Source organism: Megalops cyprinoides, chromosome 19 (assembly GCF_013368585.1).
Source record: "Megalops cyprinoides isolate fMegCyp1 chromosome 19, fMegCyp1.pri, whole genome shotgun sequence".
Classification (NCBI taxonomy): Eukaryota; Metazoa; Chordata; class Actinopteri; order Elopiformes; family Megalopidae; genus Megalops; species Megalops cyprinoides.
The window spans coordinates 8,368,505-8,395,895 of record NC_050601.1 but is presented as its reverse complement, the minus strand read 5'-3'; the positions used below and the strand labels follow the sequence as shown (position 1 = coordinate 8,395,895).

Genomic DNA, 27,391 nt, shown 5'->3' with positions numbered 1-27,391 from the left:
TGATTTGGGACTCACACAGGGAACAGAGGGAGTAAACAGAGTCTTTCAGACATTCTGTGACTGCGCTGTCTCGGTATTAGAGGCTCACATGAATATGAAAGCTCAGAATTCTACTCTGTAGTAGTAATGAATGCAGCCTCTTCTGGAGCTGAAAAGGGACATCAAAGCAGGTTGCTCAAACATATCTGTTGTTTGTATGAATTGCTGCGCCGCTTCAGTTAAAAAATATGCCGCTTTCACCCAGGAGATGTGTAGTCTTTTCAACTTTTCAGAGGATTTGGAATATTCTTTGTAAACTTCTTAGTCACTTTGTGAAGACACTGCTAAGAATGTAGCTGTTCAATGTGCTGCTAATGATTGGAACTCCTATTTTCAGAATCCCATTTTCAATACAAAGGATTCAGACTTAGAAAACAAGTTTGTTTTGTCAATTTTTTCAATAAGAGGCTGTAAGGAATAATTTTTGACAGCTTATTTCCTGCATTGTACTGGACACTGGAAAGGGATAAAAGGACTTGCTATTTCTGAACACCTTACTGAGTGCTCTGAGCTTATACTGAAGCCTCATTTTCATGCAAGAGTCCATCCATCTCAGTATTCTCCATTTACATAGTTATACTTTACAGCCCGTATACATAGTGACATAATTAAAACTTAAAATACTTGCACTTTTTGGCCAGTGAAGAAAACATATCCAACTTGTGATTTTTGCACCAAAGGGACGTAGAGGAGGTGTGCCTTTACATCTCATCACCATATTTATTGCAAACTGTCGTCATAATATGTGTCTTCGATTTCATAAGCAGCCGCAAAATTTCAAATGTCAGATCTAAATGTCAGATCTAATTTAAAATGTTCTTGTAACGTTTGCCGACCAGTCGGAATGCTTTCTAACAGTAGTCCAAAAAATCAGTCTGAGGAGAGACACCCTGTTATTCCTCTCCCGTAAGTGCACTTCAACTCTCTCTCTGTGCAGGGTTCATTAACTTCTATACACACTCAGAAGGGGAAAAAAAATATTTCCTAGATTTAGCAGAGCAGTAATTGCTTTTCATTTTAAGAATGTTTTATGCATGATCCACATCACAAATATGACTTCCTGTGGTCAACATAATTGCAAAGGAAACGGAATTTTTTTCTTTCACATTAATTCACACTAATAGCAGCCTCCTTTATAATTATTATAATTATCATTTATTTATTTGGCAGAAGTCCTTATCCTAGATGATGTACACTGTAGTGCAGGGTAGCCCAAAGAAGATCTGAGTCTAAGTAAAGTATTTGTTTGTATTTTCAGGCATATTATTTCTACAGAGCTTACTGCAGTGATACTCTGCCTGAACAGATAATGTGCACAGTAGACAATGTCACATTGAAACAGTACAAGTTTGTCATAACAGTCGTTAAAAAAATTGAGACTGATCATCTTGACAACTGCCCAGAAGACCCTCCCCATTCTCAGGGCATAAATGTCCATTTGCCAATTTTATACTGTAATTGACAGCTATAAGTACTTATTTTTAACTATAAATATATATTAAAAACATGCAAAGGAGGGTTTTTACTCGACATGAAACTAAAGATGTATAAAATGTATAACAACACAATAAGCTAGCAATAAATATGCATGTATAATAAAATATACACAGGACTAATTATTGTTATTGGGAGCACCACCTCAAATCCACTGAGTATGACCTTGCAAGGGTCTGTTATAAATGTATTTGTATTTTATAGTGTGTATACAAACATACCTTTGTGTTCACTTACTTGGCGATGGTATGTCAGCTGTAATAAAAGGTAGTTACCTTTCACTTCTCATTTACCATGTGTATATAAAATGGTTTTTACAACTGATTTTAGGTTTTCTCAAGTATTTGAATATGAGTTTCACAAGGAAACTGCTCTGTTGGACACACCCAACACACACTAGAGTGAGTCACAGGATCTTTAAAGAGCAGACTTGTAAATGCATGGTATGGACTCCTAAATATTTTCACAAGATTTTATTTCTGAACCAGTACTAGTTGCTTTCTTAGACACATCCAACTTCTTTTTACACCACAATATGAGCACAGTGCAAGTGTGACCTCTTGAAGAAAAGGGAAGAAAAGGACACAGCTCAAACTGTTGTTTCATCTCGATTTATTGATGAATGAGCTATAAAAATCTCGAGATACTAAAAAGCTTTAAAAGGAACACCTTGTAAAAGTCTGCAGTATCAGTAAAAAAGGCTCCATTTGTGTAAATTTCCAAAATGAGTCACACAGCCACGTTTCACGTCTGTTCGGGGTTTTTTTTGTCCATTTCCTTTGCAATGCATTTTTTCTATTATTTATTCTTTTTCATTACATTACATGATTAAATGTTTACACAAAGTAACATTCATAGTTTAACTCGTTCCTCCCAAAAAAAGGACAATTTACAAAACCCTGACAATTTCTTAAATTCCAAAATAATCCTTTTTTCTTAATATCTCATATATATATATATATTTTTTTTAAAACAGGACCTTTCCAATGCCAAAAGAAGGATGGACAAAGAAAGACCAGTGAAGGGCCAGCCTCCAATGTGCAACCTTTACACATTCTTCTTTTCCATTCACAAACGATTCGTTTTCCCAACTAGCAGCTACCTCAGAGAGCCCAGTCAGCAGTATTGCACATTAAGCATGTAGAACGCTTGTTCCAGAAAACGGGAAACATGACAGAAAAATAAGACATTATTTTCAATACTAATAATACATGAAAATATCACACACTTGAAATCCAACACAGAGCCCCCCCCCCACCCCCCTAACCAAAAAGGCTGTCTATATTACACTACAAGGTCTATAGTTCAGCCTGTGGACATACTCTCACATCACGACGGAATAAACATGCTCGGCCAGTGCCAATACGATCACACATCCGACTGTTTAGCATATGTATTTACGCATGTATGAGCTCTGGTCTACAGCGCCACATAAGGATTTCGCAGTGTCAAAGCTGAAGGACTTGGCAACAGGAAATGTGAGGGGAGCAAGGAGAGCTCTGATGACCGAGATCAGATAGCCTGCAAACCCTCTGAGTTCAGCTGCCATCCGTCCTCAGACCCTAAACAACCCCCCCATCCACATCCATACCCACAAAGGGGCGGACAATGAGGTACTGAGGCTGGAGCTGGATGGAGGCTTCAGACACATCAATAAGGAGGCAAATGGAGTCTTACTGGTCTAAATCCCAGAGGGGTGGAGAGTGAAACGTGACTCGCCACCGGTGGCCCATTCATTTTTGGCCATGTTTTAAAGATACACTGGTCACTAGGTGCGATTGCTCTGCTTTTTCCTGATTATGTGTTTTTTTTTTTTTTGTGGAATTAACTTCTTTAGAAAGTATTTACATACAGTGTAAAAGTGCATTAAAAGCTTGACTCAAGCTTTGACAAAAAAATTATTTTGGGCACTTGTAAATCATAGAGATATAGAAAAAATATACTGAATTAGGTACTTTCCAACATGGACAGAGCCAGCTGGATAATATAAGATCTATAATTGCGCTCACTCCTCTCATTTATTAATCTGTAATGAAATTAAGTGTCATTTGGCACCTCAAGGTCTGTCTATGATTGGTATCACCAAATACCTCAAACTCTGAAGTCTCAGAAAAGTTTACAAATGTTAAAACTTTGGAGAGGGAAACCGTGAATGATTATTATTATATGAAATACAGCTTTTATTCCCACTGAACACTAGTATAATTACATTGAACAAAAACTTTATCTGGATGACGATGGGAAATATATTCAATGTTCAAAGTTTTTGTATCTGCTTCATTGATAAGGGGTTCTGTAATACCAAAGAAATTTACAAAATACATGCTACCAGAGACTTCCAATGAATTCCATCCAGTTCCCCTGTGTGTTATCACAATACATCACACCTTTCATTGTTCATAATACGCGTATTTGTATGAGATGTGTAATGTAGTGTCAAAGTCAACGATACTGACAACAATAATTTTGTAAGGGCACAAAATCAGAGTTCACATCTGTGATTAAAAATAAACATTCAGGTCAACGTAAACACCTTTGGGACTTAATACCGTGAGAATGACAGATTTCCAACAGCAGAATAACGCAGACTCATGTACTGACATGGATCAAGTGGCTAAATATTCTTGGATGGGATGTGGTAGAGACTGACATTTGAGAAATTTTGCTGAAGCAAATGTCATAAAATAATTTTTTACCAAATGCAAATGACATTTAGTCAGGCTGATAAAGGATTACCAACTTTCCCTAGTATGGTTATTTTAATCATCTAATGCATCCATTTGGGAGAATTGGCCAGGTTGAATTTACAATTAGTGGGAAGGCCATAAAGTTATTGTCAACCAAGTGGGACATTGTAAATGACCTACAGTTGGCACCTTAACAGCCACTGCAGATATTTGTGAAAAAGGTTTAATGGTCTGTGTTTGCCCAAAAAAACCTTTGCATTGGACTGAATATACAGACATTTAACGGTCAAACCAGCAAATGTGGGCACATGCTCAGAGGACGACAAAGAAGACATTAGTACACAACAGCAAGACACAAAAGGCTGACATTAATATTTTGAGTCAAATATATTAGATTCGTATTTATTGGAAGTGCAACTATCAAAGACTCTGGTCCTAACAATCCAACAAAAATATGCTTCTGTTAAGTTTCTGCTGACTAACGGATGCTTCTTTGGATTACCACAGAGTGTGTCAAAAGGGCATATTTATAATGTGCAATGAAAACATAGACCAGTCTCTCAATCTAGAGAAGGCTCTCTAGGACCAATATTAAGGCTATTACAGGCATACACCATGTCTGCAATGAGTAGTGTGGACAAACATTTAAGTGCTCAATTACCTCCATAACCAGCAAGGAGGATAAATGTTAAAACTTAAGGAACAATGACATTTGCTAAGTTTCCCCTGTGACATTTCAACCTCCTCTATAAGATTCAGGGTTTTGCTGGCCAGTTATTGGGCTGTTTTATCAAAGTACTTTTCTTATGGGTTTTAGCTGGGATAAAAAGGGTAATACTCCCAAATGAATCACTTCCAGACTGGAGCCATTTAGTCACTGGCATACTGCTTGGCATAAACGGAGAATGGCGTAGCTGCAAAGACAGATCAGACAGCACTTAGTGTGAATTCCATTCTGAGGAAAAGATAATTTATCTATGGTACAAAAAACCCCGCTTAATTCTCCCCTACTCCAGATTGTCTAAGGAATCTTTCCAACACCAGACCATGTGTTTAAGTGCGCTCTGGTGCACAACAGCATTTGAAAAAGCATGGCCATGGAATAGTGTCACTGATTCCAGGACCCATTTCCCTGTATTCTGTTGTGTAATACAACTACTCATTAAACATAGTGTGCAGCAACAAGATTATACCTAATCTATCCTCAATCTCAGGTTTCCTGATATAGTTTCCAATTTATTCACAGTTGTATAAAGCTTTTCTTTTATCTTTAAAAATACACATTGTACATATATAGTACATGAAAATAAAACAAAAATGTGAATCTATACATATACTGTATATATATATTTATATGTAATATACATAAAACAATGGGATCCCTTCCACTCCAGTGCAACTTGAGTCCTCCCAAGGGCTGCTTTTTGTCAGTTTTCAGGGACTTGAAGTGGAAAAATGACTTACTCAGGTAAATTTACTTTTGTCCACTTTCACAGACTTGTCTCTGGAAAGCCTGTGGTTGGTCTTGTATGAGGAAACGGACCACAGAAAGCAAAAGAGAGACCAAGCTCTATTGGGCTTCCATGGAGTTCCTGTCGGGGGAGAGTGGTGGGTCTTTTTCCTGTTCCTTCACTCAATTCATCCCCAATCTCACATTACCATCTCAGGACTCCTGCATGGCCTTTCAGACTGTTGTCTTGTTGAGGGAAGAGCATTTTTGAGGCAGGAGAATGCCATATCTGTCAACATTAGTTCAAAACCCTTCCTACAGAAAGTACACCGATAGTTTACCAAGCCCCGAGCTGACATTGACAATGTCATCTTTCCTGATAGGTTTGATCTTCCCAGTTTGATGCACATTGTCACCTCTAAAGATAAGCTGAGAACAGGCTGCAGACACACCTAAGGATGCTGCTCTGTGCAGCTCCTCAGGCCAGAAAGAGTCACTTTATCCTGCTGTCACATCTGATAGGGGTTTGCTGGTGGTGGCTGAGACACAGCAGGCACAGCTGCTGAAATGGGCTTGGCCTCAGAGAGGTCTGTGGCACTCTCTCCTTGATGTGAACTTTCACCCCGCTGATTCCATTACAGCTCACCAAAGACATATAGAGGGCATAGCGTGTTCAAACAATCCTCCCCTGCTTAAAAAACATTTAAAAACGTCTCCCCTCCCCCTCCCACAGGCAGTCATCACCACGAAAGTCTTCACGCCTCCGAGCCCACACATTTCAACACAGATATTGTGAGCTGCAGCTGACTTGATTTCTGACCAGTCAAATACATTTTGCAGTCTGCAAGTGACATGTTACAATGCCACGATGACAAACGGGTCTCAAGGCATCGTCCAGCTCTCTCCCGGTAGACAGCAGCTGGCACCTCGGTCCATAGGGGCCACGTGCAGCCCGCTTCTCCCGTTCCACTGTCACGCCTCTTCTTCACTAAACCGCGTTCTGTGTCATCAGCGGCCGCAAACAGTTATCAAGCTATTCCCCCTGTGCATGTCAACATTGCAGGTTACCTGTCCACCAGAGCCACATTTGTTCTTCACCTGTGGAACATGCGGAAGAACAAGAGTGAGGGGTATTAGAGGTGTGTTCAGCAGATAATGGGAACGCCATCCGTGTTGAAGATCATCCCTGTGGTGGGCTCGTAGGTCCCCGCCAGGTAGTAGAGGTCTTCGCTGTCCTGGTACTTCTTGGTTTTGATCATCTGCTCATACTGCTCCAGGCTAACCACCAGGCACTTGTGAGAGACGGTCTGCACGTCGTTTTCGTCGATGTGGGATGACTGGTACAGGGCACGCTGGAAGAGAAAACGCGACGAAAAATCAACTGCACGTCCACACCCGCTGTACCACACACAGTATTTCTGAGTGAGTATAATACGATGCTGAACTTCAAACTCAAGACTTTTCCTCTACCTCCATAAAGTCCTTCCTCTGAGTGGACGCCTGTAGAGCTGCATGGAGCCCCTTTGCAGATTTCTGATCCCAAATCTGTCAGAGCACGATAATAGTGAGGTTGGTTAAACCCTTACAGGGGGGCAGTGACGGTAATTAACAACCTCTGTCAAAAGTCTGCTGAATTCAAAGTGAAATATCACATTTAAACTGCACAACACACCAAGCATATCAGAATATCCTCCCACGTCCCACCTCTGAATTTCTTAACAATTAAATGTGACGGGCCACAGCGAACCTTTCCATCATGAAGCTTCTTCCCTGGGTTGGTTTCCTCCGGGTGGTAGAACCACTTGACACGGACCACCATGTTGTTCCCCCAGGACTCCCACATGCTCTGGATCCGGCCGATGTAGGGCAGGTTGGGCCGTCCAGCGGACAGGAACACGGCGCAGTCTCCGATACGGATCATCTCCTTCCCGCGCACGATGGCCTTGTAGAACAGCTTCTTCGCCTTTCCTTTCATCCCTCGCCGCTGCAGGGCAGAGTCACAACAATCAAGCTCTTCAGCAATTTCATAAATGAATTTCAGCGCCTACATGGATATAGCTACCTGTGGCTTACGCAGCACTCATTAGTTGTGCCATAATTGTGAATTCAAAGCCAGAGGAAGCCAGAATAAAAAAATAAAGGACCATGAAGTACGATGGTAAAGTGAAGCTTCCTTAAACCAAAATTTGGTGCCGCTGTAAAGTGCTAGCAACATCTAATGGAACTGAACCAATCATGCTGCTTTGCTTTGGAGACCAAACCATTTCCAATTAGTTCAAACTAATCAGTATTTGACAGCACATGCCCAAGGTTTAAGCAGCCTCAATCTTCTATCGTTAAAGTGAAACAAGGAAGGTAACAACATTTTCCGGCAATTAGTCTCACCTGTGTAGGTTTTCCAAACCACTTCCACAGCTGTCTGGCTGGGAGGAAGGCAGATATCTTGGGCCTATTTTCCACCGAGGGCAGTCTCTGGCGCTTGGCCAGCTCCTTAGTGGTCGGAAGATGGATACCTTCTCGTCTTTTGGGGCGGCTCTTCCCTTGCTGTTTCTGCCCCTTCTGCTGGGGCTGCTGCCGTTTCTGGCCTTTGGTTGGGACAGGGGCGGGGGTCTTCTGTGGGATTGCTGGCTTATCCTCGGCTTGTGGGGGGCTCTTTGGGGCAGAGGAAGAGTGCGGAGGCGAGCTTGTCGTCTCCTCATCTGAGCTGCAGGGGGAGTCCTCGTCGGTTGTGGTTGAGGAGGAGGAAGATGAGGACGACGATGAGGCGGAGGAAGATGAAGTGGAGCCGGAGGAGGAGGATGAGGAGGAGCTGCTGGTGGAAGAGCTGGAGGAGTTGGACGAGGCTGGGCTGGAGGCCCTAGAGCTGCTGGAGCCGGTGTCTTCCTGCGCTTTCTTCTCCTTCTCCTGCTCTTTTCCCTCCCCTTCGGACTCAGAGCCAGTGCTGCTGCTGCTGTCGGACTCCTCCACCTTGTTAACTTCCGCATTCTTGACCTTCACCACACCATCCCCACTGCTGCCCAGCTTCCTGACATTGTAGGTGGAGACAGCAGCAGTCTTTGGACCGTCCTTCTCTGGAGCTTTGGCCTTGCTCGATTTCTGATTGGTCTCCCCTGTTGTGACTGCCGTATAAGCAACACCCATGACAGCCTTGTTCTCTCTTTTGGAGAGCCTCTGGTCCTCCATCATCATCAGGGCCTTAGTCTTCTTGGTCTTGGGGGACATCACCCCTTCGTGGTCCAGCTTGATCAGGATCTCAGCCTGCGGTGGCTTTCTCTGCGCCCTTGCCCCTGGCCCAGTTTCTTGAAGCTCCTCACTCTTTCTTCCTTTCTTGGCCGATTTAACTTTTCCCAGGTTGCCATTGTTTGACAGGAAAGAGCCCAGCGACCCGGACGGCTCTGCGTAGAGGTCAACGGAAAGGACTTTTCCATAGACGGGGGGAGTGTAGAGGGCCTGTGGCTGTGGGCTGACTTTCGCCGCAGCATTGACCTGTGCAGTTTTCTTCTGGGTTTCATCAGGTGTCACGTCAGGGGAGCTGGCGGAGTTCCCTTGTTGCCGTTTTCTGCCTGGCCGGGATGCTGGTCTCCTGGAGGAAGGGGGTGTATCCTGTGCCTCAGGGGCGGCTGACATTTCTGCCTTTTCACGCTCCTCTGGAACCACCTCAGGCTCTGTGAAGGAGCAGAAACAGGAGAATTTCAACATTTACCACCGACTGATACATTGCTGTAAACCCACGTTCAACCATCGCTCCTGTTGAGGCAACTCCTTTTATTTGCAAAGCACATAGTAAGGAATGCAAGTATTATCTCAACAGAACAATTAAGCTACATTTCATTAATATTTAATTACATTTTTACAGCACAACATTTAGATGCTCTTTTTTTAAGACAGTCCTGATTCTGCTGGTCTCTGACTCGAGTCTACCGTGACATGGTAGAAAATAAACCAACAATCTACCTTTACACTTTGTATTTTAAATCGTCAGTTGCTTGGAATTACTGTACCGGGTTGTGACTTAGGTTTTCTTCCCCGTCCTCTGCTCTTTGGAACCGGCTCTTCTGAGGTCTGGGAGCCAGCCTCCTTGCTCTCTGATGCTTCCTTGCTAGATTTCCTGCCCCGCCTCTTCGTGCTGGGCACTAGGAGAGCTGGAGAAGGCTCTGCACCTACAGAACAACAGCCAATCAGGGTTCAGAGGGTCCTCATACAAGCCATGCATCTGCAGGAATCTTACACACAGCATGGCCAAGTCTAACAGCCGGCATCATACGTTATTTGTCACTGAAAGGAACACATTGTCTATTGATGAACTCAGATAAATGAGCCTGGTATGATGTGAAAAATGTTCTAAAAACATTAACGAAATGAATTAGTAAAAAAACATAACCACTAAAAACATACCCTTCAAACTGTCAGTCGCAATTCCATTTGCAAGGGAAAAATAATCAAAAAACCAATTTGTTGCAGCCAGCCCTCTGAGTGGACTTGAAAAGTCTGTAGCTTATTTCATTCACTGAAGTTTCCATAAGAGTATATTTTCCTGTCAGAATGATTAACAAAACTTGCCATTTGTGAATATGCTACACTGAGCTCGCACCGCAGGTCTACAGATACTGCTTGTTTGCAACTGGTCACCGATTTTAAAAAGTTGGTACTGTGCATAAGGGAGGAAAAGAAGAAAACTAAAACCATACGCATTACAAATTTGACAAGCTGATAAATTACAGTAACTGCAATCAAAAGCACTTCATTGTCGGTTTTAGAAAAACACATTTCATTTGCGGCATTCATCATGGAACCCTTAATAGCCAGAGCAAACAATCAGCCGTTGAACCGCATCCAAACAAAACCATGTGCGCACACTGGGCTTACATTTCTTGAAAATGTTAGTTGGACGTTGGAGGGAAAGTAAATTAACTTCTTTAGGGGAAATTGGTTTTGGTCTGCAGGTTTTTCCCCTCAAATATTTGCATTCACCCGCCGTACGAAATACCTACACTGGATCTTGTAGTCCGGGGGTAGCATTCGAATGTGCGACAGGGGGATCCTGCCCGTGTCCCCGTCGTCGAACTCCACAGTGATCAAATCATCGTCCTCGTCTGTGTCGGGGTTTCCTGTTGGAACACAGCGAGGCTGAGGTTATGCCCCAATCTCTCAGTCGGCATTTCATCCGCTGCAGCCTGTGGCCCACCCACGTCTGTGCAGCGAACGCTCAAGCATACACCAGCTGGGCTTATTATTCAAAAAATGAGTTGCGTTCCTCCTGTAGTTTTGTGTTCCCTTTGAAGAATTTAAGGCTGCATTTACTGCTCTGCAATAGCATCTGTGCTTGTAACGTACGTGTAACACATGAGACGAAAAGGTAACCCAAAGTGGCGATTCTCTCAAGAAAGTAAATAAATGGGTCTTCCTGTTCTCGCCAGCCTGACAGAGTAATCTACCAACACGGCCTAAGAGGTTTTTTGACCCTTTTCCAGCAACCAGCAGCCTTATGTGGGGACATTTAAATCATTACACGGAAAAGCCTACATCCAGCCAACTGCAACCACACCATCCTTCACCCCCAGGTCACAGAACCTTCGGCTTGCTAAGCCGTCAATCAGGCAGCCAGCAGCGCTTCTACAGCTCCTACTAGGAGTCTACAAACTTCTGGCTAGGCATGCATTAGGACACAGGAATCAACAGATTTGATCAAGCAGGCCCACAGACACATCAACATTGCCATACAGGTTGCAGCTCACCTTCAGTTATCAGGCCTGTTCTTTTCATCAATTTTTTTATATCTAAAAGTTTTAATTGATTTCCTCCAGCCGGCTTTCAGCTGCATGTCACAAGGCCTGCTTCCAGGCCGGGGGTTTCCGGTGGGCACTGAATGTGCCTCTGTTTCCGAACACTGCAGAAGCTAAACCGAGCCTCAGCACGCCAGCGGTGAGTAGGTTAGGGAAGGTAGCGAAAGGACAATATCGAGACTGGATGCAAAATCGGAAAAATAATAAAAATTCTGCATTCATGGGGAAAGTTTTTGTTTTTTCCATACTCGTTTTGTAACCCAAAGAACTTGCCCGCGGTCAAGTCAGACTGAGAATGAGAAGAAGGCGTTACCCCTGACAACTGTCCCCGGATACAGGCAGCGGTACTGCTGGCTCCAGTAGGCCGCAATCCTGGTGCCTTCAGGGAGGTACTTCACAGAGGGAGGCTTCACGTCAATGATCTGCGGGAGAGAGGTAACATGCACCATGTGGGTTTACCCTTGAGTGAAAAGGCCGAGAAACCAGCTAAACAGATTAAATACTGACAAGGCCAGCTATTGAAAAACAAGATAAGCGATAAGTGCAGGCCATGTTTATCTTCGTGAAGCACACATGAGGGGGGAGGGGGATCTGGGGGTGTTTAACCACTTTTTTATTGTTTCCAGAAAACGCAATGAATCATCGGCTTTGATGAAAACAACTTCATAAATCTGTCTCAGAGAGCCTGGCGAAGCCAAGGTTGTTTTTGGCAGGGGCAGGCTTCCCCCGCTTTCCCTGTCAGAGGAGAGGGGTCCTCACCGCTTCCTGTAGCAGCTGCTCCAGGCAGTAGATGTGCGGCCTGTTTCCTCGCTCCCCCTCCACCACCACTCTGTATCTGCAAGACATGAACCACAGACTCAGTCAGCACGCACACAGTATATACAGTGAACACAGCATGAGAACACACACACACACACAATATCCACATGTACATAAGCCTGTGTATGTGCAAATGTCAGATTCAAAATGGAAACACTATATACAGAGACAAGAATCAACCGTAACATTTAACTGCACGTTTAAGGAGCAGACCCAGTCACGTTATCTGACTTACGGAAAGAAATTATCCTGCAATACTTGAATGAAGGCTCCTCTGAGGACCAAATGCTGCTTTGAACTGCTTTTGAGCGGCCTCAGACAGAATGCCCTGCAGAGAGGGGTGTTTGCCTGTGGCTGCACTTACACAATGCTCCCACCCTTGTGGGGCTGGTAACAGAGTGGAGCTTTGTGGTTGCCTGATGAGTTTCTCCCTTTGAATAGTAATTTTTTATCTTCTTTGTTGTCCAGCAATCAGGACAGTTGGGACTGGTAAGAACATGTCAACATCTTTCTCACTGTTAATATCGAGGGTCCAGCAATGGATGTCAAAGACGACCCAGAATGAGTGCTCAGCAGTGCTCATAAAAATGGATCGGGCTTTAGTCTGGAAAAATTAAGTCCAAACTGTCAGTGTGAGTTATTGCAGGCCCTGAGAGAATTCGGTACTTGGGGCTTTTTTTTTGGTCTCCAGGATATTACTGTGGACTGGTACACTTTACCCATTAAAAACAGTCGTGATCTATATTAAGTGTGTTGCCATGTTTCTTTAGAAAAATAGCAGTCATCTTAACTAACATGTGCCTGCCAGACACACACTGACGTCACACAAATGCTTTTTGTGGAAAAAAGAACATGATGTCACCTTGGCACTGCTGGGTGGGTTTTCAACAGCAAACAATGTTGATGTTCAAAGTGAAGTACAATTTTATTCTAATTCAATACAGTAGTCCCCCCTTATCCACGGGGGATATGTTCCAAAATCCCCAGTGGATGCCTGAAACCGCAGATAGTACAGAACTGTATATATACTATGATTTTTTAAATGATTTTTTCCTATACATAATGGGTGGGTAGCGTATACAGTGTGGATACACTGGACAAAGGGATGATACACGTCCCAGGCGGGGCGGCGCGAGATTTCATCACGCTACTCAGAACGGCGCGCAATTTAACACTTATGAATTGTTCATTTCTGGAATTTTCCATTTAATATTTTCAGACCGCGGTTGACCGCAGGTAACTGAAACTGCGGAAAGCGAAACCACAGATAAGGGGGGACCACTGTACTACTAAGAAAGTACTATGAAGCCAATTCAGTGCATTTAAGAAGCACATTGCAGAAGGGGACATTGGTTTGGTACTGGTATTGGTACTGGTTTGGTCACATGACTTTTCTGTGCAAATGGTGCACAGAACTATGAAACCATGATGAAAATACAACAACACTGACTAGCAGGTGAGAGCACTGACACTAAGAAACACTGGGAAAGGTTTCATAAGAAGCACATAACAAAGCTTGCTTGGTACAAATTTGTTTATGACAGCCATAATAGTCATATTGTGCTTCCACACCAAGTAACACAGTTCACATGATTTTGGGGGTACATCAACGGGTTCAAGGCTCTTGAATGGGTTAGCATCCTAGAATGGTGGAAATGGTGGAAATTGCAACAAACTGGACAATTGCACAGAAGGGAGAAAGCTGCATGTGTACAACAGGGACAATCAACTTTATATTTAAATTGCCACTTTGCATCACCATGGCGCATTGTAGGCATTAGCCTGAAGAGCTCATTTTGAATAGTTTGTGTCTGCTTATGTATACTCTGCACATCACTTCAAATTGTATTCCCTGTGATGAGTTGGACAGTACTGTGGTCTAGTGGTAAGGAGCAGGAGGTAACCCAAAGGTTGTTCACTCAATCCCATGTGGGCCACTGGTGTTGTACCCATGGACATTGTGGTTAAAGAAAGTTTTTAGATGTTTAAATGGGCAGGATACAAAAGTGGAAGTCACTCTAGAAAAAATAGCATTTGCTATGTAAATGTAACATTTCCAGACATTAAACACACACTATGACAAGGTGGGGTGAGGTACACTTTCCTCAACCAGGACAGCCTATTGAGTTCTCACACCTGATACTCAATTAAATCAAATTCACACTCTACAGACAGACATGCTGAGAAGACCTATGAGGCTCAACTGATAAGGACACAAATTAGCAGCTACCTTTGCAAATAAGACTTAACTGCCATGCGTTTTCTGTGTGAAGGTTTCTATCATGTGACATTGGGGGTCATGGTTTCATTCCTGTCCCTCCATCTGCAGAGTTTTCTGAGTGTTCTTTCCATGACCTGGAGAACAGCTGTAAGGGAGCCTGGCTCCCAGGGATTACACTGCGCCCAGAACAGCTGAGACGGAACATAGCAGTCCCCTTATACATCTCATGCTGATTACTTCCCGGCACACAGATGTGGTTGATGTAATCAACATCCTTCTTTTTTGGGACCAGAGTAGAAAAAAAAACACAATTCAAAGGGACAAGTGCTGTTCAGTGGCTAAACGGTCACAGTTTACTAATACCAAGAACGGTCAAGGTTGGTCTGTGGCAGCAAATATGGGAATCCACAATCTACAATCAGTTAAGGTACAGTATGTTTATGTTTCATAAACGCCCAAAAGCAGGTTAAAAAAAGAGTCCAATCACAGACTAATCAACACATTCACAATAAGGACACAAGAAAAATATGCACAAAAACGTGTTGTTATGACACTGTTCTGATAACCATAATTTTGGAACAAAAGGCATACAGTCTTTAATCTCCTGAATCTCCCATTTTGAATTAATAGTCTAGTTGCTTGACTAAGCCGGTCCAAGGCTAATCTAGAATACTAAAACAGACTTCCAAAAATACACTAGGTGGCAAATGCATGTTAAGACAAGGATGTCATGGAATATATTATGTATGTAGAAGTACCAAATTATAAATTTAAGTCAAGTACCAGATTATTTTATTCATGCACCCTGGTGGGTATTTACTGGAACCAAGGTGAGTATCTTACAGTGTCCAACACTCAGGATTCAAACACGTAACCCAGCAACCCGGCAGTGCTCTGACCACCACACCACATGCTACCAAGCATATAATTGAACAAAGCAGCTAAGGCAGAACTGTTGATCATGATGATACATGTAGAAGAAAACACATTCCAACTTTAAAGTCACAGGTCTGAAAGCAAAAGAAACAAAGCACAACAGAAAGTGGAAACTCACTAGGGGGTGAAAATCTTCGCATTATTTTCCCTGTAACTCATAACTAATGGGCAGACTATCCGCATGCTCCTCACGGAGCGCGCATGCAAATGACAAGAGAGAGGCCGCAGAACAAAAGGATCAGCGCATTCTCTTTTCCCAGAGTTCTGAGCTTTAATTCTCCATCCATCCTTTGAAAGCAGGCTTATTACCGATTCCAAAGGGGATAACATAAAAACAGTTAAAATGTTTACTTTTCATTGCTTTCATGGGTACTGATCTACTCTAATGCACAGGTGGGTGGAGGCAAATCATTCATCCATACATGGCCAACACTAATGAAGACAAGCATACACTAATAAACTTAGACAAATATGTGTAACACGTTAATATGTTCTCTCTCTCTCACACACACACACACACACACACACACACACACACACACACACACACAATCACCAAGACTTACTGAACGCCACAGTGTGAGCATGGTAGTAGTTAGTAGCTACAAGCTTTGCTCGAGAGACAGTCTGTATGTGTGGCAACTGTAGCATTGTGACATCAGCTGAATGTTCATATTCTAAACTCCTAAAATGGGAATATTTTGTAAAATCGTAAATATCTCTAAATATTTTACATTCTGATGCTGAGACGCTGATGTTGAATTAGTGGTAGCTTGCTGGCCATCTTACGCCATGTTGTCATGGCCACGTCCAAGCGTACCTGGCCTGTGCTACAAAGGCACAGTGCTCTTAAAATGTCAGTTTGCATTTGTTGAATGTCTGCAGGTATACCTGAGCCCTAAACTAACTTAACCTGGAAGAAGGGCACCTTTGCAAGGCAGACAGAGGTATCCATGGTGTAACACACAGAAATGACACTCTTAGCAGAAAACTGATTTCTCAGCTAGAAGGAAAAGCCCTAGTTTAAAATAAATAAATGATTAAAACAGCTGAATATAACCTTAACTGAGAGAATAAATAAGAGGCAAGGCCTTGATACTACAAGGCCTAAATACAGCATTTAGATCAAGTGAGGAGCTGATGTTAAGTGATTAGAGTGATTTTGGATTTTCTAGCCACAAAAAGTAAAAACCGTGGCCTGGCCTCTACCCTCTACATGAGCCCTGTCATTCTGTACCCTTAATTAAATCAGACATTTGATTTGTAAGGCAGCAAATGAAATAAAGTTGAAAAACAGCAACTGTGAGCTCATCTTTGGTGTTTGTGTGTGAATGATTTCCCAGAACTTTGGGGGGAAAAAAGCAAAGATTAATCTAGTCTTAAAACCAATATGTTGTCTGCTCAGAACAATTTGTTCTACAGTCTCCTGTTTTCAAATGCCTTAAAAATGATTCACGATACAGAAGCTCATGTATGTTGAAACCATCCCAGTTCACTATGAGGAGCTTTCAGTTTGCTCGCATCTCCTTCTTAAAGTCCTTCCACTGAAGCCAAGACAGACCCTGCACATGTTCATTAGAACAGGAGCCTGCGGTCCAAGCCAAGCACAGGCCTCAAGCCGCTGGGAGTTGCTTTTCTAATGGAAAACATTCCGCTCATGAGGAGGAGGCCGTGTTTAATAGGGGACAGGAGGAGTGCAGAGATTAGATAATCTGACCAGATGCTTTCCAGTCTGGTGATATCTTCCAAAATAGGACTGCACACAGGCGAAAATGTTAGAAACGGATGGCTCTGAATAAACTGCCAGTTGTTTATTGAAAACTTATGATTCCCCAAGGACGAGGCCCTGCTGCTGATCTTTTCCAAATAAAAGAAAAAACATTTAGAAAACATTACAACACACTCCCGTTCTAGGATCTCTGTGTCTCTTCAGCTTCTACCGCAAACATCATACAGAAATGCAGCCCTTCTCTGCCACTTTTTATTGCATCACAACGTAACCAGGCCGGCCCAGTGACTCCACTTTATAGGGGACTAGGGCATTTCTTACATGTCTGGCAAGTGGACGGTGTTGACATGTCCGGCATACAGCAGCTTGTCGTCCATAGGGATGAGGACACGCAGGCCATCCTTCAGCTCCTCCTTCTGGATCACGCAGTTCCGAGGGGCTGCCATGGAAACGCACACAGTTACAAATCGGAAAAGACAAGGATGGAAGCACGTTTCTGAACCCACAAACACGGAGCAGTCTCTTCTCCCACCCATCTCTCTTTGGAAAGCGCACCAGTTTCTGCGACGCTAAGAACACTATAAAATAACAAAACAAAAACTGGGAGAGAGATTAAGTGGGCGGTAATGAATGCGATGACTCAAAGAGGTGCTTTTGCGTCATTCAGCTACGTGTCTCCGTTTATAGTGTGCTTACAGAAGACTGACTGATTAGGTGGTGGCGCATTGATTTGCTGCGGCTATACACAACAGGTGTTGCACAGACCAGTAGCTAATGGGAGGTTTTCCTTGTACTATTTTTTCATACGCGGTAAACAACATAATGGCATACAGGAAACGCAGAGAATAAAAAGAGAATGTAAGAGTTGTAAGAATCTGATACAGAATAAGAATCGCAACAGGGGTGAGAATCTCAATGTGACTGATACAGTACAGTGCGAGCTGGAGTAGGGGGCTAAGTGGGGCTCACCGGGGGTGCTGGGACGGTCTGGAGGGCCACTGAGCGGGACGTTCTCATCCTCAGAGAAGCTGCTGTCCTGATTGGGCTCGAAGTCCTCATCGGCAGCCATGCTCTCCATTAGCTTGCTGACAGCTCCGCCCTTTCCTCGAGCCTAATAGGTACATGCACATATGCGCACCCACAGACACACACAGACACACACACACACGCACACATGCAAATACACCCCCGTCATCTCAAATACAGGTGGAAGTATTTATGCACCTCAAATTCAGCGCCTTAAAGAACGGAAAACAGACAACAGCTGTCCCAGTTTCACAACGCATACTGACCAGCCCGGGAGCCAGCTGGACTAAACTAAACTGCCAATACATTCTGTGCAAATTAACAGTTTGGCTATCTCCAGTGCAATATACCCCTGCAAACAATGGAGGAAAAACATGGACACATTGCAAATTATATGATCTGAACATTTACTGCATGTTGCAATACAAGCATTACTGTTTACAGGATTAATGGTAGCAATGGCTTTTTTGGGTCGATTCGGCTGGACTCCTGCTTTGCCTCCAGACTGTAGTTGTCTCCCTGCTCCTGGTTGTGCTGGCAGTGCACAGCAGGGCTGCAGTGTGCTGGACATGGGCCTTCTGGCAGGCAGGTTATATGAATGCACTGCCTTTCCCCAGGGGGAGGGTTTTTTGGAAGCCAGCTGGAAGAGTTCTAACCCCTCTCAATTTTACTCTAATGGGGGCATTTTTTTTTCTGCCCCTAATCAGATCACCAGACAAAATGGCTGCCCAATCCAACTGATGCAAACATAGAGTTTCTACAAATTTAAAGGTATTGGTTACTGCACTGCACGTGCATGTGTGTATGTGTGTTCTCACCTCTTTCTTGACCTCTCTGGGCTTGGCCTTGACCTTGCTCCTGCGTCCCGGACCGACAGGCAAGCACGGCAGGGCCACGCGGCTCTCTGCAGCAGGACTGGGCAGCTGCGGGGGGGCGGGGGACACAGGGCTCTCCTTCCCCTTCTTCTTCTGGAAGACGATTCACAAACAGAGCAGACAGCTGGAGGTCAGCACACTTGCATGTTCGTCTTCAGAGCAGACGAATCACACCTATTCCAAACCATCAAAATCTCAGAGGACTGAGAATACACGCACGTCGTTTTAAAGTTCACTCACGACTGTCAACAAACATGCTTTTGTTAATGTGGGAAGGGGGAAGATCCTCACTGTGAGAGTGTGGTACAGAGAGGAAGTGCCCAGTGATGGGACAGTGAGGATTCAAGGCCCTATAAAATGGGTGGAACCATCATGTCTTCTCAGTGACTCACTGGGCTGAACAAACCACAGTGTTTTGCTAAGAAGCACAAAGTCTCCTGGTTAATTCATGCTCATTACTCACTGACAACATATTCTAGCTCCACCCAATACAGGGTTCTTAAAGCCTCATTGTCCTATGATTAGTACCCATTTCAACTAATGTAAAGGCTTGGGAGCAAGGGGAGAGAACATAGGCCTCAATGGCAGGTGTAGCCTGGCTAGCATCTACTGTTGTCGCTAATGGTGCCACCCTCAATAGGAGGCCTGAAGCATGAGCGCTGAGATCCTGCAATGCATGCTGGGAATGACACAGAACAGTGAGGTGTAAATGAAGAGTTTAGCTGGCTTGCTTAGAACTGCTCGAACCTTGCCCGTGTCCTTCACCTCCTTCGGTTTGGCGGCCTCCTTCTTCGGGCAGCGGGCGGGTTTAGGGGCAGGGGCAGGGGTGGAGGGGGACACCGGGGTGGACATGGCGGCGTCGTGGAGGAAGATTCGTTCGCTCCTCCTGCGTGTCCACCGCTCCTCATCGCTGGCCTCCGTCCCCGTGTCCAAGCTGAATGCCCGCGGCAGCCTCGCCTTGGGTTTTCTGCCTCGTTCGGTCATCCTAGGCTTGGTAGAGCTGGGCTCCTCCCGCAGAGTGCTCACTGGTGCCAGCAGGGGGAGCTCTGGAGCAGCCCTCAACCCGTGCAGCAGAGAGGGGAATTTCTTCCTTATCTTAACATCACTCTCAGAGTCAGTGTATTCAAACTCTGTACCTGGAAAGGAGGAGCCAAAATTATTTAGCTGGACATATCAAGCACACGTCTTCCACAATCCAGATGTATATACAAGGTGCTCATTTTTGAGCAGGTTTTTATTTTCCAATAGAACTCTGTGTCTTTAAATAGATTATCTTGGAAAACAAGCTGCCATCATGATGTTCTATCATTCTCCATTCCTACTGTACGATCAGACAGCTCTGACAACAGCCTGTTGATTTGAATTTCCAAGAGAAAAATGACTGGATTCTTGTTGCAGTATAAAACATGAGTTAATCTACAATGAAACAGGAAATGTTTTTTTCCCCTGTGTTTTTCCAGGATAACCCAACCAATTATTTCTGCAACACTGACGCAGGTATCATAACTCAGATCTTCCGAGAGAAACTAAAACTAAAACTAAAACACACACACACGCACACGCACACACACAGGCTCTGCCAAACACTTCATTGATTGCCCATCAAAAAGCAAAGGTCACCATTTAGTGTCCTGACGATTCTGCCCAGTAACCATAGTGACATCATGATTCTCTCACCGGTATGATAACTTTCTGTATTATGTCTCCCTGGCTTTCTCACATCCTACACCAGAAGGAGTGCATCCAGAGAAACTCGCCTGCCTGCTTATTCAAAAACACTGCCCGCATGGAATAAGAGTCGACTACCAAACCTGGCTTCATGGACTCCTAAACACTGTCAGGGGTATTAATTAAGAGAGAGTACTGCTCATTTCTCTCAGGCTTGATCCTGTCTTTGGCAGACACTTCAATCAAAGCAGGATATGCCTGGGAACAGGCTCTGAGTTGGCTGGTGTGGGAATCGCAAAATCGGAGGCACAGAGCAGATCGCGGAACAGGAGTCTCCAGGTAGCAGAAAATTGACATTCATCTATACTCACAGACGCTGGCAGTGAACGCTTACTTTCCCAGTGTTACACCTGCTTACCCAGCTGTGCAGACTCAATCTGCTCCTGTCTCACAGCAGCAGATGACATTCAAAAGACACACTGACAATGCATGAAGAGGAGGCTACAGCATGCACTCCCTGATCAATCTGACAGGAATGCGCATCCTTATGGTGGGATGGATGGAATATATAAAAGTGAAACCTTACATTCCAGTGAAACGACAACAGGCACATGTCTAACTGGATATTGTGGACACTGCTGTTGGCTCACACCTAATTGGACCTAGTGCTGTTATCAATAAGAAGTATTTCCTTTGATTTGCTGCTACCTTTCAATAATTTAGTTTCAATCTCACCTCTCTGCAAATCATTTACTTGCAAAATCAATAATAATATGTAGTTGTTATATCCATGTATCCACACTTCAGATAGATTTGAATGGGCTAAAGCTTTCCAAACATAATTACAAGAGTAGCATTCAATTTTGCTGGTAGTATTCCAACACTCAATGCATTAGGAATACTTCCATAAGAATATTTTATTCCAAATGAACTGTTAGTGCTCATATGTTCAAAATTTTTGAAAATATTCCAGCTAATGTAATATCAGGGTGCATTATAAATACCAGCACAACAGATTGAGATCAGATATCCATATTGAGAAAAATTACCCAGAAGGCTTTGCCTTTCTTCCTTCTTTCTGGCCTTCTGCTTGGCTTCCAGCTGGACGACAGAGATGGGGGTGGAGACGATGGGGCTGGGGAGGGCACTGGCTGCGAAGCGGGCCAGAAGACCCAGCCCACTCTCCTCCAGCGAAGGGGAGCAAAGCCCATCGCTCCTGTCCAGCTCATAGTCATATTCTTCTTCCTCCTCTTCTTCATCCTCGCAGTCTTCTTTCTCTGTGAAGTACTCTGTCAAACGAGAAATAGATAATGATATTTACCTAATTAATGGAGAGGAATGGGTTCTCCCTTTAAAGATGTGATCATAAACAAAGCTACCCCTGGACCCACCTTCAATTCACTACTCAAATACAAGATTACTACAATAATCAATAAAAGTATTTCAATCCCCAATTGTAAAGCAGCAGATACCCACTTTTCCTGCCATCCCCAACACACATATACACACACACACACACACACACACACACAGACACACATTTTCATTCGTCAGTAGGTGACAGACAAGTTAAAAGACAGACACAGAACACTGCAGTGCAGTGAGGTTTATAAAAGCAGGACATTGCTGGGTTAGGAGAGCAAGGCTTTGACAGCAGACCATGTTAATATCACACACAAACACAATGGCGACAGAGCCAGGAGCAAGCCTAGTGCACACAAAGCAGGCTGTGTCTGAGCAGACCACGGCAAACCCGCGCCTCATGAGGGCTGAATGGAGGGACAATGAGATATATCGCCGTCTGGAGAGGCTTTGGGGGGAACTGGGCCTTTTCAGCCATGATTATATGCCATTTTACACAGCACCTAACTAACACCGGACCTTCTCTTTCAGCACAACTTCAGAATCATGTTTCTATGGAGGCCTGCTGCTTTTGTACAGGAATATCTCAGCTTTTCAGAGAAAAAGAATTGTGCTCCAGCAGATTATCCACACAACCATTATGACTCTCAGAGAGGAAATTTTACCCAAGAGGTAGTGAGTTTTGGAAACACCTTCCTCAAAAACCTGCACATCAATACAAACAAAAATTCTGAGACTACAGGAGTCTGAGCTGAAAAATACTGATGCTATAGGTTGGGCTGTTTTCCAATCAGCGCATACATTTAATCTTCTACTGAGCCTCAGCCTTTATAAAGATTACAAGTTATGCATGGTCATGCCATATTATACTGCATGGTAATGCCATATTATTTCACTGTAAATGGCAATAGGCTATAGGTGGTATAATCCTAAATCCTCATATAAGAAGGTGTTTACCTAAAATAACATCAACTAGTTAAACCAAATAAACAATATTTAATGTTAACCATATTAACAGGGATATCTCAGTATTATGTGTCACTGCCATAAATAGTTTCATTACCATTACATACTACTAACTGTGTTGCAATAAGGCTAGCAGATGATGCAGACTTCAATGAGGATATCAGCAAACCTTAAATTATAAGGACTTCTGCACTTGAGGAAAAAAAGAATATTCCTACTGATTACTTCAGCCCTACTGAAATGTGTGTGTTTTTGGAGGGAGGGGTGCTTATGTTCCTTCTAGAATACAACAGGACAAATGATTAGTAGAGAAGTTCAGTTCAAGGGGTCACAAACAAAATGGCGACAGTCCTACTTACAGAACGGTTCAGGTGACAGGGATAGTGACCTCACGCTGCACAGCTGTCTGCCCTACTCCCAGCCAATCACTTTGCTCCATTTATGCAGCAGGACAAGCAAATGCACAGACTGATAGACATTCAAAAGCATCATGGGTAGGAGGGGGGTGGGGTCAGAGGTGGAAGGGTGACCAAGCAGCTGCAGGGAGAGAGCGAGCATTCTAGAATAGCTAGGTTAATCATAGTTTAGTATACAGGGAGAAGCCCATTTTCCAAATATCCCTTAAAATGTAACCAATGCCTGACCACTATAATAGACAGAGAACAAAAACATGAGGACAGAGTTACAAAAACTGGCTCAACAGTGAACTGGGTTATTCACTCCAAGCCAGATTTGGATTTGAAAGAGCACTTCACTGTAATCATACAATCATGGTCACAGAATTAAATTTAAATCATATAATAACAAAAGTTTAAAATGCAGTAAAATTAAAATATGTCTCCAAAAATGGTTTATGACACACCTAGTTGGAATCTGTGCCTTAACTGTGCTCATTTACTGACAACATGTTTTGCTGGGTTATCATTTGTAGTCATTATGATCTCAGATGTGCCAGGTCATGTGAATGATATTCTAAAAACCTAGTTGCACTATGAAAATCCATATGATCTCATTTGCAATGAGTTTTAGGCATTTTTTAGATTTATATGATGATACAGTATTTTGACAGTTGGTTGAAACAATTCTTCAGGAAACTCATGAAACAGCCCATCAAAACTGATTTTAGCGCATGCATTTGCAACTGTCAGCAACTTAAGTTACCACCAGATGTGTGTTCTGGACCAACCCATGAGCACCAGATTACAAATCTAATAAAAAATATAATGTGTTTGATCTTCCTAATATGAATGTTGGAATTACAGCTGGGAACACCGCATTATAAGTGTTATGAGTCGGTATTAAAAAGGGATATTTGGACAACAGAGCAGCATTCAGGAATGAGGTGGAGCAGCCTAATAATCTAACAGCAGAGACAGCAAGAGACAAAGCACACGGAGTAAAAAACGAAATCAGCATGTTTAATAAAACATGGGTACCGTACTGCAAAACAATGAACAAGCGTATTTCCCCACACAGCCACACAACACATTCCTATTTACAGGTCTACCAGTTCTACAGGCCAAGCAGACAAAATTAAAAAAAAAAAAAGGGAAATAAAAGGGAACTCCAAACGGAGCCAACAATCTTATACAAAATTATACAAAAAAAGAAATACGGCAAACAATGCTGCCAGTATCAAAGATGGCTGCTTAAAATAAAAGGCCACCATCAAATATGGCCTGCCATCTCGCTCTGAGCTGTGCGCAGTGAGGGCTTGTTCTAGTAACCTTGTTCAAACGAGTCCTCTGAGGAGCTGGCCCCCGCCTCCCGCAGCAGTAAAGCAAAGTGCTTGTGTTTCGTCTTGCCGAGTGCCCGTTTGGAGTACAGCTGTCCCGACGCCTCGCCCCTCTTCGGTGATGGGCCGCTCTTCTTCGACCCTCCGGCCCGCGCTCCAGCCCTCCCCAAAATGGGCCGGGGTGGCCACACCTCCATCGATTCCTCCTCCTCCTCCTCTTCTGTGTCTGTATCTGTGTTTAAAACAGCAGGCCACATCAATACGTCAGGCCGACTTTCATTTCTACAGCATAAGTCTCCTGACTGTCTGCCTCCTCTCTGTACAATTCAAACAATATATATACATGTGTATTACAATAATGAATTGCCCATCATGCACCACTACAAAACTAATATTATATGAATTAGAAAAGTAAAGTGTTAAATTAAAATATCCTGCAATACACAGGAAACCAATTTACCTAAGTCTCTCAATACTCAAGTGTGTTTAATCAATCACTGCACAAATATGCATATTAACCCCTTTCACAATTCCAATACAGGACACACATATTTAATAAACATTTTCCTACTGACAAACAGACATTCAATACTCTTTTTCTACTAGCAAACAACAAACGTACCACCTTTAAAGTTGTAGTAATAAACACCCATTCCTAAAGGTTGACTGACTGAAGCTTAAGCCTCTGAAAAAGAAGTATCCTCTATGGCGATAATACATGACCAACAAATAAAAATATAATTAATTTACCCTTCAAAAATACACACACCTGGAAATGAGTCTATTGAGTATTTTAAGATCATACTTACTGTTGGAGTAGCTGCTGACTTCCGACCGCGCAGGAGAGTGCGATACTTTCCGTTGACCTTTCACATTTAGGCAGGGTTCCATGTTCTTTGCTTTGGCAGCCATCTTGTTTTTACCTCCTTTGGAAGACTTCTGAAAGATGCCGAGGCCTTTCGAAAGACTCTGCTTGCCCGAATTGGCTTTCAGCTCCATTTCATGGAGCATGGAGAGCCTACTGCAACTCCCGGAGCTTGACCTGGGTTTCCCTGAGGCGCCTTCCGCGAACTGAAAAGGAGACTTGTGGAGTTTACCCATTTTTGTGAGCGACAAGGCCTTGTCCAGTTTGGTTGCCAATTGCTCCTGCTCACTCACTCTCCTCTTTTTGCTTCTCTTTATCTGCATCTGTTGGGGAGAGCAAGTATGGCGTTCTAAGGTTAGGGTCATTCGTGTTGCTTTCCACACAGCGGTGAGAGCTAAAGACATAAAAGCAGGCAGCACCTGAGGGCATGCGCTGGCACTGCATCAAACTCACCTCCTGAGAGAAGCTGGAGGAGGCCTCTCGGTCAGCCCAGTGCCTGTTCTTCCTCTTCACTTTCACCACTCCGCCCTCCATCTCATCTTCCTCATCACGGCTGGGCCCCCGAAAGCGCTTTCTCTGTACCTCTCCAGCCTCAGAGTCTTCAGAGACAGGCAGACTCCTGCCAAACCTAAGAGAACGAGGGATTACGCAATGTGAGTAATATATAATATGCTGCCATTTTTGCACTCCTGTGCTTCTCTGCCAGGATATCTATTATATTAGGGCAACTCCTGTCTTTGTGGGCCAGAATCCTACAGGTTTTAGTTATTTCTTTCACTTTGGAGTGTTCTTATATCTGGTATACTAAATAAGGGGAATTTCAATGTAAATAATGACTTCATGAATAGGTAAGAATGAACAAAAACCTGCAGATCTCACAACTATAAATGGAATCGGGATGACTCATGCACTCTGTAATTGATGATACCATCATGATTTTTGACGATCATTGATTTGTTGATCATTGATTTGAAGGAACCAATTAAGAAGGCTCTCCAAAGTGAAAATACTGCGATTCGTTCATATCAGTGAATCACTAACAACACACTTCTCCTGTTTTGGGGCTCAGGGGGCTTCACGCATCACCGTTTCTAGCCCTTGAGGCCTGGGACTGCCCCTTCCTGGCTCAGATGGCTCACTCACTTTCCACACTTGGTGTCCAGTTTCCCAGCAGGAGGCGAGAGAGCACAGAGACCAAGTTTCCTCTTTCTGGGCCTTCCCGGGCCTCTCCGGGCCAAAGTCCTGCTCTTCTCTTCTGCCTGCTGCTTCTCTCTGCACGACACAGCACAACCACAGGCTTAAACATCCCCGCCCAGAACTGCCATTGACTGATCCTGAATGCAATATGCAGCCAACAGGTGTTCATTTAGTTGATGGTGCATAAAAATAAGAATATAAGCTTGGCTAAGAGACAGGTTCCTTCAAATATTGACAACTGTTTAGCATTTGGACTGTGTCAAAAGACATAATGATCTAAGGGCTTTTCTACCAAGGTGGGTGGGACCACCCCTTTTTTGTGTTTTTGGGCTGGGGATTGTGTGCGTCAACTGGCCTTGATTGAGTGTCTCAATCGCCACTGAGACTGAAGTTCATTGTTATTGTGTGGTCGGCTTGTTACGTGCCTGAATAAAATATATACTTTTTAATTTAAATTCCTGGGCTGAGCACTGTCTGAATGTGCTAGAAATATAAATACACATTTAGATGACCATAAAAAGCAAGAGCAGGGCTGAAGG

The 27,391-nt window shown here is 43.6% G+C and overlaps 1 protein-coding gene across 1 annotated transcript in view; it reads right to left on the bottom strand.

Moving 5' to 3' along the window:
- Positions 1–6,649: 6,649 nt before the first annotated feature.
- Positions 6,650–27,391, bottom strand: part of tnrc18 (trinucleotide repeat containing 18) — a 61,728-nt gene continuing 40,986 nt past the window's right edge. Inside the window, exons 14-30 of the mRNA XM_036552177.1 lie at positions 26,799–26,927; positions 26,109–26,283; positions 25,600–25,978; positions 24,783–25,022; positions 21,777–22,016; positions 19,807–20,195; positions 19,003–19,152; positions 18,128–18,269; positions 17,480–17,597; positions 12,213–12,288; positions 11,767–11,875; positions 10,662–10,778; positions 9,672–9,830; positions 8,056–9,335; positions 7,418–7,654; positions 7,141–7,215; positions 6,650–7,022 (exon numbers count right to left, since the gene is read on the bottom strand). Coding sequence (XP_036408070.1) covers positions 6,816–7,022; positions 7,141–7,215; positions 7,418–7,654; positions 8,056–9,335; positions 9,672–9,830; positions 10,662–10,778; positions 11,767–11,875; positions 12,213–12,288; positions 17,480–17,597; positions 18,128–18,269; positions 19,003–19,152; positions 19,807–20,195; positions 21,777–22,016; positions 24,783–25,022; positions 25,600–25,978; positions 26,109–26,283; positions 26,799–26,927 — 4,222 coding nt within the window. The 3' untranslated portion in view covers positions 6,650–6,815. The remainder of the gene's footprint in view (positions 7,023–7,140; positions 7,216–7,417; positions 7,655–8,055; positions 9,336–9,671; positions 9,831–10,661; positions 10,779–11,766; positions 11,876–12,212; positions 12,289–17,479; positions 17,598–18,127; positions 18,270–19,002; positions 19,153–19,806; positions 20,196–21,776; positions 22,017–24,782; positions 25,023–25,599; positions 25,979–26,108; positions 26,284–26,798; positions 26,928–27,391) is intronic.